The 17,637-nt window shown below is 45.1% G+C and overlaps 1 protein-coding gene across 1 annotated transcript in view; it reads left to right on the forward strand.

The window, feature by feature from the left end:
* Nucleotides 1-17,637, forward strand: part of EXD3 (exonuclease 3'-5' domain containing 3) — a 292,428-nt gene that overhangs the window by 146,817 nt on the left and 127,974 nt on the right. Inside the window, exons 18-19 of the mRNA XM_009329052.1 lie at nt 6,738-6,791; nt 8,524-8,655. Coding sequence (XP_009327327.1) covers nt 6,738-6,791; nt 8,524-8,655 — 186 coding nt within the window. The remainder of the gene's footprint in view (nt 1-6,737; nt 6,792-8,523; nt 8,656-17,637) is intronic.

Raw genomic sequence — 17,637 nt, forward strand, 5'->3', positions numbered from 1 at the left:
GAGGGGGGGGGGGGGGGGGGGGCTCCCATCTCTTCTCCTGGGGGAAGGCCTGCTGCTTAGTGAATAACTGCACTGGTTAGTCACTCGCGCTGAACAGGCAGCAGGTTGGCAGGAGCTGCCCAGTGCATGCTTCCTCCTGTGCTCGTGTTGAGACCCAGTTCTCTGGTTCAGGCCGAGACGCTGTGCCGCATGGCAGCTGGTATTAACTAGTCCCTACAGCAGTATGTGAGCTTGGTTCTCCGTTTCCAAGAGATGGGAGAGAGTGCTGTGATCTCACACCTTATTTGTGTCTGCATGTTTGTGTCATTGACAGCTGGGATGTTTCAGGTCATTAGAAGAACACAAGCAGAGTGTAAAGATGTGACCTGCAGTCTCAAGTGTCTTTGATGGGGAGGTGGTGGTAGATTTGCAACAAGACAAAAATCGGAGAAAGGAACCCAAAATTCACTTAGGTTTCTAATGGACTCCAGTTTGAGCTTACAGGGCAGGTATTTGCCTGCCTTGTGCCTGGGTCAATCGAGCAGAACCGTAATCAAAAGATGGCTGTTCAATATGAAAGGGAAAATTTCCGTAATAAATTGCCATATAATGTCCTAGCTGGGTACCACCTTGTGAGATGACTCAAAGGTGATCAGCCACAACTTGCAGTGAAATGTTTGGGAAAGGAAGAGTCTCTAACACACGTGGGGACAATGAACATTGATCTGGACTCCCATAACAACTTTGACCCTCTGCCTCTCAGAGGAGAGACACATGCTTCTTCATTTCAGACATACTTCTACTATGCCAGAAATGGAGATATCCAGCCCACACAGTGTGTTGCTATCAAATGTGCACTGATCACCCGGCCTGGTGCACAGGATGTTTCCTCTTCAGATGTCTGCTTGGCCTGAATCCTGGGCAGGCTCTAACTTCTGCAGAAATAATTAATATCTCATCTCTGCCAAACTTGCACAAGTCATTTAAACAAACTGGTTCTCACTGCCTCCCCCCAGAGCCCCGTCTCCGCTTCTCATCCTGATACCTTATCGTGCTATGGACAGGATGTTTTACATTGCTTTCTCTATGGTGACCGGACAAACATCCTTTCACTATCAAAAGCCCTTGGAGTGTTACTGTATTGCAGAGCCTTTGATCTGTGCTTGGATAATCAAAGATAAAAATAGACTCCTCCCACCCTGCTTTATATCTGGCTAGTCCTGATTTAATAAAAGTTGAATGTTCACCATCGTACACCCAAAAACTTGTAAATGGTATTGCAAAGGCCAGGAGAAGGGTTTGGATCCTGGTCACTGAATACAAGATAGACAGTTTGGGTGTTGTCCCAACACAGTCTCAAACTAGTGTCACCAGGAACAGATAAGTGTGTATGGAGTTAGTGTTTGTTCTTCATTAAAGTAATTTCACTGTGATTTATCATCAATATGATTTATCAGTCATATTACACATCTCCTTGTGCCAAGAACTCCTGAATCGCCTGGCATTTGCTCCCTATTGTTCTCATTCCTGTTGCTTCTTAAAGTGACTTCAAGTATTGGTAGGCAGATGGGTCTTGTCCTTCACCCTTTATTATTTGAGATCGAATTTAAAAGCCCGAGAGCTTTGTAGGTTGTGCTTGGGCAGCTATGGATTTTTTTTATTTTTTCTTCTAGACTGATGTGTGTGGCAGTAATTGGTTTGAGAAACCCCATTCCCAGGCTAAACCTGAAGTCTGTGTCCTGTGTACTGCTTCGTGTTGTGCTGCTATTATTGGCTAAATGTTTTATCTTGGACAACAGTTGTCATGGCAAGTTTATCATGCCAGATCTGCAATCTCAGATCTGCCAGCCCGTGAGAGCAGAACCTCTAACACCACGAGCCAGTGCATTCCCCTGTTTTCTCGTATTTAGCTGCTGTGAGATGACACCAGTTTGCATTCTGTGTATTTAATGGTGCCATTTAATTAGGACTGGACTGCAGAAGTGACTGATTAAAAGTTATCTGTCATAAGCACAGACAGAGAAAATCTCTAAAAATGGAAAAATAGTAGAAATTCATACTGAAAATTTCTCTGGTTAAATCCGTCCTCATGTTGAAGGCAAAGAGCTCACAGTCCATCCTTACAAAAATGTTTTAGCCTCTGTTCCTGAGCACCAGCCTCTCTGGGAAGAGCAGCTTTTCCAAGTACGGGTGCCATGTCTTTTTCCAAGTCTTCTCATTCGGTGGGGTAGCAGTAACATTTTTACCGTGTTACGTTTATATCCTAGCTGCTGTAGCACAATGCACGCAAGTGTTTGGCAAAGCAGGTATGCAGTTGGGGGATGAAATTTGTACCAGATGTGCTGGACAAGCTCCTTTACCTGACTTAGAGCAGCCTGTGAATTGAGAGCCGGGGGGGGGGGATTCACCGTGTGCTTTCCCTGAAACATGTCCTTGCCTGGCAGCACTGCTCCGGTCCTGCACCTTGGGAGGAGGCCCTTCTGGAGGGCTTTGGGTAGTGGCCCAGGCTGGCACAAGCCCGGCTCCCTGCTGTGTGGCAAAATAGGGAGGCCTCTCTTGAGAAGGGCTGTATGCATCCCGTCGTGCCTCACCGGGGGCTTCTGACTCCATCCAAAGGTAAAGAATGACTCCGTCTGGTAAACAATGCGGAGATTCGATCTCTCTTGTGCATCCTTCTGTGTGTGCAGCTGCCATTACTGGGATAAGCCACCCTTTGCATTTGCACTTATTCCTATAAGCAACGTGTTATTTCCGATTAATACATTTTTCTTTACTTAAATCATGTCCTATGCCTGTTGTGTTTCTAGCCAGGTCTTCTAGCTTGTCTTCTGCAAACTTCTCATTGCAGAGAAACTTAAACGTATCTTTTGGGCCTTCTAGATGGATAATTGGAAGGAGGTGGGAAAGTTTCAGTGGGTGTTCCTCTTTTCTCTGCAATTTTGCAGAGTCAGGTAGAGCAGTGGGATGCTTCTCATACTAACCTTAAAGGATCACCCACCAGCCTGAAGTGACTACAGTAGATCTTGCAGTGTTGTACTTGGGGAGTGGAGCAGAAGCTTATAAGAAAATTTTGGTAGTCTCTTAGGTCGCTAATTTCTAAGAAGAGACTTGGTGGACACTCAAAGCCCCTTCAGTTGCGTTGTGTTTGGTTTGTTTTATTTTTTTTATGGACTGTGCTCTTGGTCTTCAAAATCATCCTCATCTCTAAGAATAATTTGCACGCTAAGGCAAACCTGGTATCTTTTGAAGCATGATAATATCCAGAAGGCTGGTAGAACTGGCTTCTTGCAGCTCACATGGTGTAGAAGGTTCCCTTGCAAGGTTACACCTACTCCCCCAAAACTCCAGGTGAACCAGCGAGTCGGAGAGGAGGGCCAGGCTTGGATGGATCTCAGGAGCCGGTTAGAGCAATGTGCACCTGGATCTAAATTGCCCTGGACTGGTTTGGAGCCATGGGACACAAAGGGGACTTCTAATACTGCAGTGAGCAGAGCTTCATGTCATGGGGGAATCTAATCTCTGATCTCGTCTCAGCTTTGAATGTGTTTTTCCACATTTTTGATGTAAACCACATTCTTCAGGTTTGCTAGTCTTTTTACCTCCCCGCCAGTCTGCGGAGTAAATTCGCAGAGGAGGGATGAACAACTGTTCTGCCTTTAAGATCAAGACTTCACTTTTGATGTTTGGTCAGCAGGAGGAGAATGTCTTTCATTGGAGACCTTGGTACAAATGGGTCTACATTAAGAAACAAAATTGGGTCGATGGTTTTGGTCTGGTACTTAAGGCCACGTTACGAAACAGGCAATAACTCTGTGCAATTTATGGTTTTCAGGAATGCTGAAGAGAAGTCTAGGGTTGAAATACCAGCAGTACAGCAAGTGCACTGCAGGACTGGACTGAGTGTGTTCATAGCTATTAAGCTCTTGGTTTATTTTAAAAGAGTCTGAGATAACAGGTCGGGGGCTTCAGGCTTGGATTGAGGTTTGTGATCCACTTCTCTAGTAGATCCCTGTCTGGGTGCTTTTCCAGCACACATCCTGGAGCAGATGCTTTCTGTCTGCTCCCTTTTTGTCTGAACTGGGCCCTTGCTGGCCTAGGCTCAGGGTCACTGCTTCACCTCTGCCACTGCAAGAGGGGCCACAGCTTTTCCTGGAGCGCTGCCTTGCAAAGGAGCACTGCAGTTTGCCTCTTCAAGAACATGTAGCGTTGCCCAAGATGTGTCATGCTTGGCAAATTTTAAATTACAGATCTACAGCCTTGAGCTGCTGTTTCTTGAAACCTTCTTTGGCCTTAATTCAGGATCCTTTAGGTTGTCACGAATCATTCAGCCGCTGGTGCTGGCTTCGAAACATAGGGTCTCTCTCTGCCCTCTCTCATCAGTCGTTGCCCTTCCAGGTCTCTCTTGTAGTAATTCATTTGGGTTCATTCATCTCTGCAAGATGAAAGTTGGCTGAACAGACAGGCACGTTAAGGGCTAAATAATAATACCGAGTTATTAGGGAGTGCTTTCTATCCAGAAGGTCTAACTAAGCCTTTTCCAGAGGAAGTTGATACTATCTTTTTAATGGATTGTGAAACTGAGGCCAATGCCCTCTCTGCAGCACTTGGGATGGAGCACAAGTCCCTGACACCCACCCCAACACGCTACTCTGATGGTTCTTTTCCTTTTATTTGCGTCTCCGAGCACACATCTCCTGGATGATCCCAGTGCTGCCTTTGGTTCTTTCTTTCAGAGGAAAAGAAGGAATTGTGCCCTTTTCTCCAGCACGTATCCTCCGTGGTTTCAGTCAGATGTGTGCTATCACATGGCTTTTCTGGCTCTGTGTGCTTCTCCCAGTTGTTGTTCCAGAGGCGGAAAAACATGCTGGAAGAGTTATTGCTTTTCTCCTTTTTATTTGATGTTCTTTGCCTGTCTCTGCAGAGCCATTTAGATAAGGGGATTTATCAAGCTTGAACTAATTAACCCTGGATGCAGGAAGTCAGAATGGAGCATTCCAGCTGTGAAATCCTCAGACTTACCCTGAAGCACACATGGGTCTGAAGGAATTTCACATCTCTTTACCCTTGTCGGCAAATCGCTATGGTGAACTTTTCTGTTGCCTTACTGGACTTCTCTCACTAATGTGCCATGAGGGTGGTTTGTTGGCAGGGCTATTTCAGTAACCCAGACTGCCTGTAGCAGGAGTGCGTGCAGCACAGGGTGTCTCTGCTGCCACTTCAAGGTTCTTGTTCCTGGAGATTTTTTTTTTCCTTTATTGAGAGAGAGGGTTGATTTTGATAGAAATACAGTAATTTTGCCTGTAGGAAGATGCTTTAGAAGTTGTTGCAATCACTTTCTCAGTGCAGAACTGGCAGCCAAAGAGTGACTTCACAAAAAAGGGAGGAAAGCAGCTACCTGAAAGGTCAAGATAGGAAAAAAATGGTTGCTTAGTTGACTGCACGGGGAGGTTGTGCCTTCAGAGCCTCCTCCCCCTTGTTTCATGTGGCCATAGGTCCAGTGGGTCTTAAGAGAATAGCTATCCAAGACAGAGTTTTAAAATCTTGCTTTGGTTTTTTCGGTGTTCCCTGGCTGTGCTTGGTGGTGTCAGACTGTCTGGGAAGTGCAGCAGGACTCTGATCCCAAATGTGTCCTCCTGCCAGGGTTAAAGAGTGATCCAGAGAAAGGTTCTGAAACTCTGATCCAGAAGAGAGACCTCAGTGACATCTGGAAACAGTGAAAATTACGAGGGCTCCAACAGAATCCAAGCCAGAGAGGAGAAATAACCTTGTGCCTACCTCGAAGTGCCAATCTCTTGTCAGCGCTAGCAGAGCTGAAGTGCTGGTTCACATGGGAATCCTTCTATCGCTACGGCCATGAAACTATTTCCCTCCTACAGGACAGCGTGAAGGGGTGGGAGGGAGGGATGTCATTTAATCATACGAAGATCAGTCACACTTTCATCTTTGTGAAGAATTGCAGTTCCAGATTTAGTATCTCCTTTTGGCACCAAACCATTTGAAAGTGTCTCTTACTCTATTGTGAAGGTCAGAAGTGCGGGTAATGAGTCCCCTGATAATTCAGCACAGACCTTTCCCTTGGAGGACAAGACCTCTGATAAAAGCGCAGGATTGCAAGTCAGGAGGTGATAAACTCTAATGGAGATGTTCTTTGGAGCCTGGAAGGGGTGCATAATTTCTGTATGTCTGCGCTTGGGCTGTTGGGAGAATAACACTGTCTTATCTTTAAGGAGTGGAGTGAGCATCGTTCTGTTAATGTCTATGAAGTTTGCAGACACATTTAATGGTACATTTTTTTGCTGGAATTACCTGCTTAGGTTATTTTTTCCTTTCTCCCCCGTGCATTGCTGTGTGAGCAGAACTGCTTGCTTCTTTGTGAACCAGACTGGGGAGAAAGAAATAGTCTGCGTTAAGGGAAAAAAAAAGATAGAAAGGTTTTCGACAGGATTATTTCAAGGTGGATCGGTTCCCTGGGCCGTCTGCAGTGCAGATGCACAAGTACCTTGTTCCAGCACACACGAGGCAAGGCGGGTATTGGCAGGGAGGGGACATGTAGTGAGCGAGCGATACCTTGAGCTTCTATTGCTGTCAAGAGCGTACTGTTGAACCAGACCCAGATACTCTTGGCCTAGTGTATGTTGACACTGGAGAGAAAGGCTCGATATCGCCAGTTCATGTTCTCTCTGCTTTGACTGAAAGGAAAGCTTGAATCCGGTGTAACTTCAGCCCATGTTCATTATGATTTTTACTGTTTTTTCCAGATTGCCCGACAGGAAGGAAGAGTCATTTTAACCTCTGGACTCCCATATCAGACTGTAAGTGTTCAGAGCTTCTGGCATTTTTCTGGCATTGTATCATTGCATGGTCTGGGATGTGCAGTGTAGAGAAGAGGAAAAGTCAGATGTGAATGCAACAGCTGGCTGGCTTTTTCGTGTTTTCTGCACTAAAAACTACATTAAGGGTCTTGAGAGGTTTGCTGTTCTGAATGACCAAAGCTCGGAGTGAAATTTTTTTTATACTCAGTACCGCATCAGTGGGGAGAGCGATTGCTCTCCATTGGGGGCGGGGGGTGGAAATCAAGCCAAGCAATCCAGAACAAAGTGTTTCTGTTTAGCCTCACTGGCAGGTGAAAGGCAGCTCAATTCCCATGCTTTTTATCACAAAGATTCTTGTTTACTGACTGGCTCCACAGTGACATAGTTTCAACACTTAAAGACGTTTCTTCAGGCTTGGAAGGGAGAGAATGGAAGCCGCTAAGCATGGGTCCCGGTGGAAGCTGTAGAGGTTTTGTGTTCCTATAGATGCACAAAAAAACCCAAAGCGAAACCCAACTTTACCCTCAGCACCAGATGTTCAGAGCCCTTCATGGGACACACTTCAAAATGGAGTGTTGGTGGAAATACACTGAACCTGTCAAGTCAGTGGTTGCAATGTCATGATGCCTGCTGCAGGTCCTTTGCACTTTGTTGCTCCCCAAAAATTCATTTGGAAGAGTGAAACTATTCTAGATTAAACATGTGAGCCAGAGTGCAGGACTTCTTTGTTACAAACTATCAACATAAAAGCTCCCAACTACTCAAGTAGCTAGTTGGAGTATTTGCAGAATGTAGGTTGCTAATTTCCTACATAATAGCTGAGCATTGAAGAAAACTCCCCCCGCGATGAGACACTGGGAGGCAAGTGCAGCCGTGCCACACTGCAGGTTCCTTATCCAGACTGTGGTTCCTTGAGCCTACAGTTGATGTAACAGGTAATTCAGCATCCAGCATAATCTTATTTGGCAAAGCTTTAACTTCAAAGTACTGTGTAGGAATTGCAAAAGGAAAATAACTGCTTCCCAGTGTACGACACTGTCCTGGGAAATGTCTGGTTCCCTTTGTTCCTTTGCCTTTGTATGCCCTTCATGAGGACAGGATGGCTCTGCTAGTCTCCTTTACTTGCATGCAGCTAATCCCACCCCGCTGTGAGCACTGATCATGTTCATAAAGATGTGCCTGGAACTTCCCAGTGCTTGCTCCCAGATACAGACTTCTCTGCTAAATGTGGAGCAAACATCGAGAGACTGTCCACATCAACCACTTCGAATTCATTGGCCACCAGTGAAGTCCAGATGAAACGGTGTATAAACTAGAAGGGTTGAAGTGGTAAAACTGTCATTGGACATTATCTCCATCATTGTGCTTTTGCATACTGTGTGTGATCTAGCCAGGTTTCACGTGAAAGCTGTGGTTAAAGTCAGTTTCCTCTTGCTACCCCTGTCAGCACCACACCACCAAATTGTAAGTTGAAGGGGACTTGGGCGATCATGTTTCATATATCTATAAAATGCTGCAGTGCTTCAGTAGCCTCAGAGCTATTGCAGCAGTGGCTAAGTGTTAAATTACCAATTGTGCTTGTCAGATCAAAATTTAGACTGTAAGCACATACTAACGCCAAATATTATTTGTAATTAAAACCAAACCAAGGGTATTGGGAAGAAACCCATGGATCATGATGCATGGAGTGCCTCATTTATTGTCTTTTTGGTTTACGACTTGTCTTTTGAAGCTGCAGTCCCAGGTAGCAGAAGGAAGGTGTTTCTCTGTGAACTGCTCAGAAAAGGCAAAAGAACAGGCCCTGCAGGTTCTGAAGCACTTCAACGTTCAAGTATCCCTGGCAGATATCTTCAGCCGCTGCCAGGTAGGACAAGGCTTGTTTGAGTTAAAGTTCATGCTCGCTCGCCGTTTCGTGCACAGCAGGCACTGCTTCAGCCTTTTGGGTCTTGCACTCAGTGTATTCTACTCGGTTCCCAAGATTTCTGCTTGAACTTTGGCAACATCTTGCAAAGCTGTGAGAAGTTCTGAATGTGCTAACATCCGTCAGAAGTGTTGATGACTAAGTCAGAAGAGCAGAGGCACTGCATCTGCAGCTTTGCTAGAAACTCTGCTGTTTTTCTGATTTTTGGTACTTGGCATGTGTTTTGGCATTGACTATCACGGTTATAGTCTCTTTGTTGCTGTGTTCTCTGTCTAGGACACATGCTGTTTTAATTATAAACCATGTTTAATTATGGCTCTGTGATTCTGATAACACTTAATTACTTTAATAGGAGGATTTTTTTTTTTAGGACTGTATTTTTTTTTTCAGAAGCTATTAGGTTAATTCATGTCCATGCTAGTTGATGACTCCAGATTGTGTTTGGCACTGGATATCTGTGGATTGTTGTTAAGAAGAAATTTTAATTGTGTTAGCTCAAATCTCCATCTCTTCCAGTTTCACTCGTGTATTTGTTAGAGTAACACGCTGAAACCTATCCCTTCAAAAACTGTAATATAAACCAACTTGCAACTTCAACATCTCTCATCTTATCAGTGTTTAAAGAGAGAAAAAGAAGAAACTGCAAATCTGGCTAGAAAAGGAGCTTTCTCTCAGGAATAAACAAGCCAGCTGAACACTGCAGTGAAGTCTGGCTCAGTGCCTTGTAGTCAAGCTCGTGGGGTCTCCTGGCCTGGTGGAACTGCACAAGTGTTGTAGGAATAGCAATGACTTCTGAGCAAACACACCAGAGAGCATTTTCTAGACCTCTGCTTATATCTGATGTCGGTTATTGAAACTGTATCTGTAACTTACAGAGAAAATGAGAGTTGTCCAGCTGTGCAGGTTGTCTATAAGAGGAGAATGACGTAACACCATGCAGATTGGATCGACATAATATGGGTTGATCTTACTTCAAGATAAATGTATATATTCAGATATAAGATAGTGCGCTCAGTCTTGCGGTTTTATTGTTCCGAGAACAGATTGCAGTTGTTATATAGTGACACACTGGCTTCTTTGCCATTTAAAAAAAAAAAACCTTTAAAAAACCTTGTGGATTCTCCGATTCCCTGAGATCCCATAAAATAGCAGTGTTCTTCCTGATGGTTGTTGAAAGACCCCAAGAATAAGCACACAAAAAAACATGCTGCAGAAAACTCTGTGATATCTGTAATAAATGCAGAAGACTGTGCAGCATACGATATAAAACTGACCCCTTGCCCATGATCTGGAGTCTGGAACTGTTTAACTATACGGCTTTTTAGTACGTGCTGTCTTAGTTTACAGTATAAATAGGAGTAATCAATCTGGCTAGGAATATATACTAAGTGTTCTCTTACTTCCAGGAGAAATGCCTTCCCTGTAAATTGTGGTGGTAGAACAGCTGCATGTTTTATACCGCTAGGCATGGGAAGATGCTATTATTTGTCAAACTGCTCTGTGTTCTGATTCATATATTTACCTACATTTAAGGCTTTGGCATTTTGGAGCTGATTTTGTTCAGCTGTCCTCTACAGACTGTACAAGTTTCGCTAATACGTTGCTGTTGCTCTCGAGGAGAATCCAAGCTCTTACAGCTGCGCATGTCCAGCAGACACCCAGCCAGTTCCCCAGGGGTGCTCGGCACTGCGGCTCTCAGTAGGTCTGCGTGCGAGGGGGAGAGCGGTGGGCAGCTGCTTGGGAAGGATCATACTGCATAACTGCAGAGTATTGACTGCCCACATGAAAAATGGCAAATTTCTGCTTTTAAGAGGGTGCTCTGTGGCCAACAGAGACCTCAGCACTTCATTTGTAAGTTCCTTCTAAAACATCCTAATTCTCTGCAAACTTAATTGGGCTTAATTAGGATGGAGGCTAGAGCCTTAAACTGCTGAGCTGTGCCTTCCATACTGCCTGTTCTGGTCTTTAACCGGGTTACAGACCTCAGGGCTTGCAAAGTGCTTTGAGGTCTGCCACCTCCTTGCAGAAATGTGTATTGCTAATTGGTGACCGAGGGTTTCGGCTGTCCCTGTAGCAGGGGAGCGCTGATGGCGTGCAAGCTGGGGCCTCCAGAAACACCCAGTTCTGCTGCCTACGTGCTCGGCAGGAGGAGGAGGCCGGGTAGTACTCATTCGTAACCCGGGCCACTCTCCTTCCTCGCCTTTGTGGAGCTCAGGCGGACGGTGTCTGAACTGCGGGCCCGGCAGTGAAGGACAGCCCTGTTGTGCTTGCCAGGGCGCTGGAGATGGGTTATCGGCTGGGGGCATCCATTGTAGATAAGCGTTTTCTGTGTGTCGCAGGAAGCTATGTGGCATCCTGCCTGACTCTCTCTGTCTCGTGGAGCAAGGGCTTGTTTTGTCTCTTGGGCCTCTATTCTGTAAATGATTTGAGTCAATATGTCAGCAAATATTGTTGCTGTAACAATTAATGTGTGTAGTGCAGAGCACACGGTAAAAATAGGTCCCGATTCAATGTTGTACCCAAGATTGCTGTAAAATATGTTTCCTCTGTCAGCTCCCTCAGCAGGGATGGACGGTCTCTCTTTTGCAGATATAAAGAATGGGCTTGCTTTGTAACCCTGCCAAAATACTGCCTTTTTCTGTTAAAACAATGGCAAAGACCGGTTACCTCTGTCTGACTTAGAGCAGCAAGTGCACGGAGAATTTCACCCATGGGCTTCTCGGCATTTCTGCTTTCAGTTGTGCTGGGCTTCAGCTTGGTTGCTCTGGGTAAAGGCTCCAGAAAAGGAGACTACGGCTGGCTGCATCAGTTACGGCCTTCCAAGTATGATCTTCCTGTTGCCCGTGTCTCTCAAGTGCTGCATCTTAAGGACCCTGTGATGGTCATGGAGAAGCTTTAGCCAGGCCTGGTGAGGAACGTTTTAGGGGGGCTGAGTCAAAATAAGTTGAATTCAGTCTTCTGGTGACATGCACGCACACACTCACACCCCCCATGAAGTCATATGTTTCCTAGCCTTAAAATCTTTGAAATAAACCCATTCCCTCTATTTGAAATGCAAATGTCTTTTGTCTGTCATCTCTGCACACATTTGAATATAATGTATACAGCTTTTCTTCTTTTCGGATATCCAAAAGTAGCTCCTTCAGAAAGGGGTGATGGTGAAATGCATGCTGGAGGGTGTTCTTACATGATAAATTCAGCACATTGGTCCCTTGCACTAGTCAGGAAGATCTTTGTGGAGTTGTCAGGGGCTGTTGTGAGCAGCCTTAGGATCAGCTACCAAACTGGCTTGAGTGGAAGATCAGTGATCCTCTGCTTTTGACGACTTGGAGGAAGTTCTAACACAGAACTTGCATTTAAGAAAGAAAGAAACAAAACCTGCTAAAGAAGGTGACCTACTGGATGGCTATGAACATCTCACAACTACGTCATTTTATAGGGGGGTTCAAATTCAGCTTCTCTCACAGGTCTGTCCATTCAAGGAGGAGGTTATCTCCCATCCATCCTGGTGCTGCAGCCACGCTCGCTCGGACGTGGTGTCCATCCATGGGGCGTGCCTGCCTGCTTTGACACTCAGGTATGGTCTGGTAGGACAGCAGGAGGACATGAACTCCATTCCAGTCTCGTAAAGAAACACTTGAAAATGGACGTGATTGCCAAATCATTACCTGGATGACTGACTTGGCTTTTTCCATCTTGCTTTTGTGCGCCGTCTCATTGAAGATCCATCTGAAGCAGGTGTAGACTGCATCTACTGACCTGGCAGTGTGTGCAATGCCTCTTCATTTACTGCTCTCTTTCTCAGTAAGCTCCAGGTACCCAGGACATTTTGCGTCCTTTGGCTAAGGTATGGTGTCTGGCCTAGCCGACGACTTCTCAGTGAAAAAACACTTACGTTGAAGAAGATAAATCCAGGAAAGGGGCTGGCAGCCTTTGGTTGTGAGTAATGCCGCTCTCTGCGGCACTGACAGGGTGAAATTATGGTTTGAATGGTGATAAACCGAGGAGATAAACAGCGCAAGTTGTTAGCTTTAAATCTTTATATCGCAAGTGTTTGTCACGACGGTTTGAAGGGAAAACAGTGTGTTCAGTGTTGTATGGGATCGCTGACAAATTACTCCTGCTATAGAAGAACCTTGTTGTTAAAGGTTTATAACTCTGCTGTAAAATCCTTGCTGGTTTGACGCTCTGCAGACAGATTTGGAGCCAGGAGGGCCTGTCCGTCTTCAGAAAAGCTGAGTTGTGCTTTACTTGAAAGCGTAACTGCTGCTCAGCTCAATTTTGAGTCTGAAGCTTTGCTCTTGTAGAAGGGAGGGAGTGGGCTGGGGGACCTGGGTCCTGCGGTGTGGCTGTGCCACCTCCTTGCCTCCTTTGCGCCTCTCTTTCCTTTCCCACCCTCTATTTGACTTGACCCTTTAGCCTTTAAGCTGTCCGGAGCAGGGACCCTGTTTGAACAATACCTAACGCAATGGGAGGCTGATCCCAGGTGAGGTTTCAAGGCTTTCCTGCAAGGAAAAATGATTGCAATTACATCCCCTGCAAAAATAAATGTGCACATAAAAAAAAAATCTCAGGCTCCAGCTGCAGTTTCTGCAACTGAACAGCCCTGCATTTATTATAGGATTATCTACAAATTCAAATAGGTTGTCTCTTTCACTTCACTGAATGCTCTGATCCTAAATAAGCAAATTACATCACCTATTCTGGTGTCCTGTTTAACTTATGACCTCAGCCTGAGCGCTGCAGGATGTGAGAGATAGCTGCTTTATTTCATTGTCTGGCGATCTGATATCTTTTTTTTTCCCCCCCTTCCCTGCTCTCTCAGTTTCAAAGCTGCTCACCCCAGCCTTTTAGAAAGGTGTTAGCATGGGATTTAGGAGTAGGCGGGGAGGAGGGGGGGAGGAAGAGAGGAAACCACCATTTTTTTTGAAATTAGGTGCAAAAGTGTTCTAACAGTTGCAGCAAATGTTTCTGGCTTTTTGTGGTTAAGGTAACGAATTTCATTGCTGCAAAGCTCATCATGTGCAAGCTGATTTACGCAGAGGGAGCCCAGTATGGAGCAATCCATTTAGCAGGGACAAAGAAAAAGGCCTTATGATTAGATGAAAAACCCTGTGCTTGGGGCACTTTGCGAGAACCTTTGAAGCCAGCCTGGGAACTCTGGCAATATTAGTCGATAATTAGTAATATAGATCCCTCAAGCTGTTGTTTAAGTTGAAAATGTGCATGTCTCTCATGAGCCTCTGTCACACCAATCTGATCAGCAGGCTTTTTTGTTCCTTTTATGTGGGTTGCTCTGTCGGTCCAGATGATGATGAGAACTGCCAGACATCATCTTTCTCACTAACTTGAGAGCTGAGCAGCTATCTCCCTGCCCTAGCATCTCATGGAAGTGGGACCAGGGCAATTTTGTTTTGTGGTCACCTTTCTGGCCTGAGCAACCAGTCATTTTATTCTTTTAAATGTCCCAGTTGTCCTTCCCCACGTGCAGTGAAAAACCAGTAGAATTTAAAGGCTACGTATTTCGCAAAATGTTTCTGCCCCAGCGGGCGGCAAGGGATTTGTCTCAGGAGTTGCTTAGGACAAAAAGCATCTGCAACTGAAATGGGGCTGGGGCGATCATCAAAGAATTTTGAACATGTCAGTTCTCGGAGCCCACGTTTCAGCTTTTGAGATGCCTTCCACTGACGTAACATCATGTCCCTATTTACTTCCTTTCAGCTCTGAAACCTCTTTGGAAGGGTCTGTGTAACCATCTAAATGAAGAATTAAGAAGAGTCATGTGCACTGGATTTTGTCGACTTGGGAATGCTGAGAAAGAGAATATCGTTTCGAAACCCTCTGTGGTTTAATAAAAGGTTCATCCATAGGATGCAATTTGTCAGCGCCTACAGGTCAGGAAAACCTGTGATTAACAGCATCTGTGGTTTCCCCAGATGTGTGAGTTAGCTGCTTACTCCTCACCAGCCCTTAACCCAAACTGAAAACTCAGCCCTGTGCCTACCCACTACGTAGGCTGTGATTTCTTGCTTCAGAGTGCGATTGTTCAACACAAAGGGTAAGGCCCTCTTAATCTTTTTGTTTATCCTGGGCTTGGCAATTTAGATGTAATCTGCAACTTGTGCTGCTGAGACTCTGGCCAGGAAGCACAGCTGGTATTATTCTGCCTCTACAGACGTTGTTGAGGGAGCGAATTGACCTCAAAAGGTACTTGTCCCGGGACTGTCTGAATGTGAGCATTCAGTCGTGAATGCACCTAGCCCTGGCGCAGCAGCGTTTCATTCAGAGGGATGTAGCTCTTTTTATTTGGAGTGGCTCTACTCGATGGTCGTTAAATAGCATCAGGGTTTGTGATAATTTGTCGTGGCAAATTGTGCTCCTTTCGAGTCTCCAGTTGAGATTGTTATTTGCTGATCTCTAAGGCTTTATAAACCATAGTGAGAGCTCATAGCGAGTGGTCACCATTATGTGCAGGGACGTGGGGGCACACAGAAGCAACGTGCCTCGTCCGGGTGGAGATCCCAGCGGGAGCTGATCGAGCCCCAACTCGCAGGTGTAGGGCAGGAGGGCGGGCAGCATGTTGTCCGTACCGGCTCCACCACACGATACACGAGTGCGTACAGCACCAATCCTGTAAAATTCCCAGCCTGTAACTTGCTCAGCACTGCATTGCTGTCCATGTAAAGCTCAGAGCCCCCCAAAAAAAGGGCTCGACTGGGCCTAATTCTCACCAGCGAGCCCGGACAGTGCTGCCTGGTTCCCACAGACTGTACACTTCCCTGCCAAGATTTCAGTATCTTCAGAAATTCAGTGGAGCATGAAGGTCACAGCAAGGGAAGAATGACAGCCTGAGACTTTTTTTTTCCCCTTTCACCAGCTCAGAGCAGACTGTTGTCTCTCTAGCATGTTGACTGTTTTCATAGTGTTAGCGTGAAGTTTATGTTTTACACAGACCAGTGGAAGTCAGATATGGGAATGCAGCAGATCAGCTGTGTTTCTTCAAGGAAGACGGTCTCATGTTGCAGACTTTCTTTCTCAGTGTCTGCAAAAGCTTGATTTCCAGTGAAATTTCCTTTACAGATCTTTGTCTTTAGGTTCTTTTGTGGACGCATTTGAGAGACTGTAGCCAAGGTTTCAGTTTGTGTATTTATTTCCTTTCTCTTATTTTCACTTGCAAAGCTGCAGGTGAATATTAAACTTCAGGAGGGGAAAAGGCTGTTAATTTTTCACGGTGTTATGTATTACAGTGCTCAAAATGATGATGCCAAATTAGCCATTAGAGGTCAAACCTCAGCGGACAGCAAATGTTTTTTTTTGAGGAAATCATCCTTATTCCTGGGAACCAGTTTTGTTCTCCTGTGCTAAACGCAAGAAAGGTATGAATGTGTGTTTTTTCCTGGAGGGCAACACTAGCTGGAAAAATGCTGGTTTTAGCCAGTGGAAACAGCACAAGCAAACAACGATTGGCAGTGAAAACAGCACTTGTATTTAGACTAGCATAGAAAAGAAGACACAATGTAGTGCAGAGTAAATGTCCTTTTATACAGTTCTGTACAAGGCTTTTTCTTCCTCTCGTGGGTTTGGACAGATCGTGAAGTGCATTGGTCAGCAGCGATGCTGGTGCACTGGGAGAAAGTAATGAAAGGTCAGCGGGTGACAGAGATGGAGAGACTGTAAGGAAAGCGAAGAACTCTCTGGAGAAGGCAGTGACACAGCTATAACTCCCATGTGTCCCAAAGAAACCGTCCCCATGTTTTCTCTCAAATGTCATGAGAAAACAAGAGATTTGTAGCCAATTTAAGTTCTGTTGGTTTCCAGTCCCCTGTGCCTCCTGAGGTCAGAGTTCAGTGTATTGACTGTGTCAAGAAGTCAAAATTCCCATGTTTTATACACTGTGGAGTTTCTCCTCCTTTTTGACATTGGTGCCCTTACAATGCTCTTTGTTTGTATGTCATGGTAAGGATGGGATGTCCAACTCCCGGTGTTTGAATGGCTGTATATTTATACTGGTGGGATCTCAGCATGATAATCCTTCATATAAACCAGCAATAGAATCAGTGGGTCTTGCTATTTGAGCGACCTTGTACATTAAAAGTTAAATAATGTCAAAGTTCTTGTTTTCACAATGGAGTGACCAGCTTCATTAGTAGAACAGGTGAAGTGAATTGATTTGAACCCATCCAGAAGGCCTCTAGGCCTTTGTTATCACTTCATAGATCAAGGTGATTGAATAGTGTCAGAAAGGAGCCTTTCTTCTAAACAGTTTGATGTGGGCCATTTTGTAGCACAGGTAGTATCACGGCAATGTTTTCCCAAATCCTGTGGAGAATCCTGCACAAAACCCTTGTCCTGTTGTTCCAAATGCAATTAAATCCTGCTACGTGCTTCATGGGGAATGAACAGTTTTGCAGTCATCCAAGATTTGCAGTGTTTGCCTGGGCAGCTGTTAATACCGGCAGCAGACCTTTGTTCCTTCAGAAGAATGTGTGATCCCTAGGCATTTTTGAAGCTTTCGTTTGAGTCAGCATTATACACTGAGCTACACATACTTGGCTTCATTGTAGAATTTGCCAGATCTGTAATTGCTCGACAGCATTTATCTGAAGACCTTTAGGCATTAAACTGTGTAACTTCCTATTGGCATAAAATGAACTATATCTGTTATTCATAGTATTAATTGTACGAGGTGACACCCTACACCAAAACCGTACGTCTGTGGACCCCTGTGGGATACGATACGTGATTTCCTTCTTCATCTACTCCTGCAAAGGCATTTTTAGCTAGAAGTAGCTAATGATGAAGATGGTAAGCAACATACGTAGGGTTTGGGCTTTTCGAGTAGACCTTGTCCCCAAAAGGTGCACGTGGTCTGAATTACTTGCTTGATGTAAGAAGAAAACATTTTGTTTTTGTGTAAACCATTTC

Source organism: Pygoscelis adeliae, unplaced genomic scaffold (genome assembly GCF_000699105.1).
Source record: "Pygoscelis adeliae isolate BGI_AS28 unplaced genomic scaffold, ASM69910v1 Scaffold397, whole genome shotgun sequence".
NCBI lineage: Eukaryota > Metazoa > Chordata > Aves > Sphenisciformes > Spheniscidae > Pygoscelis > Pygoscelis adeliae.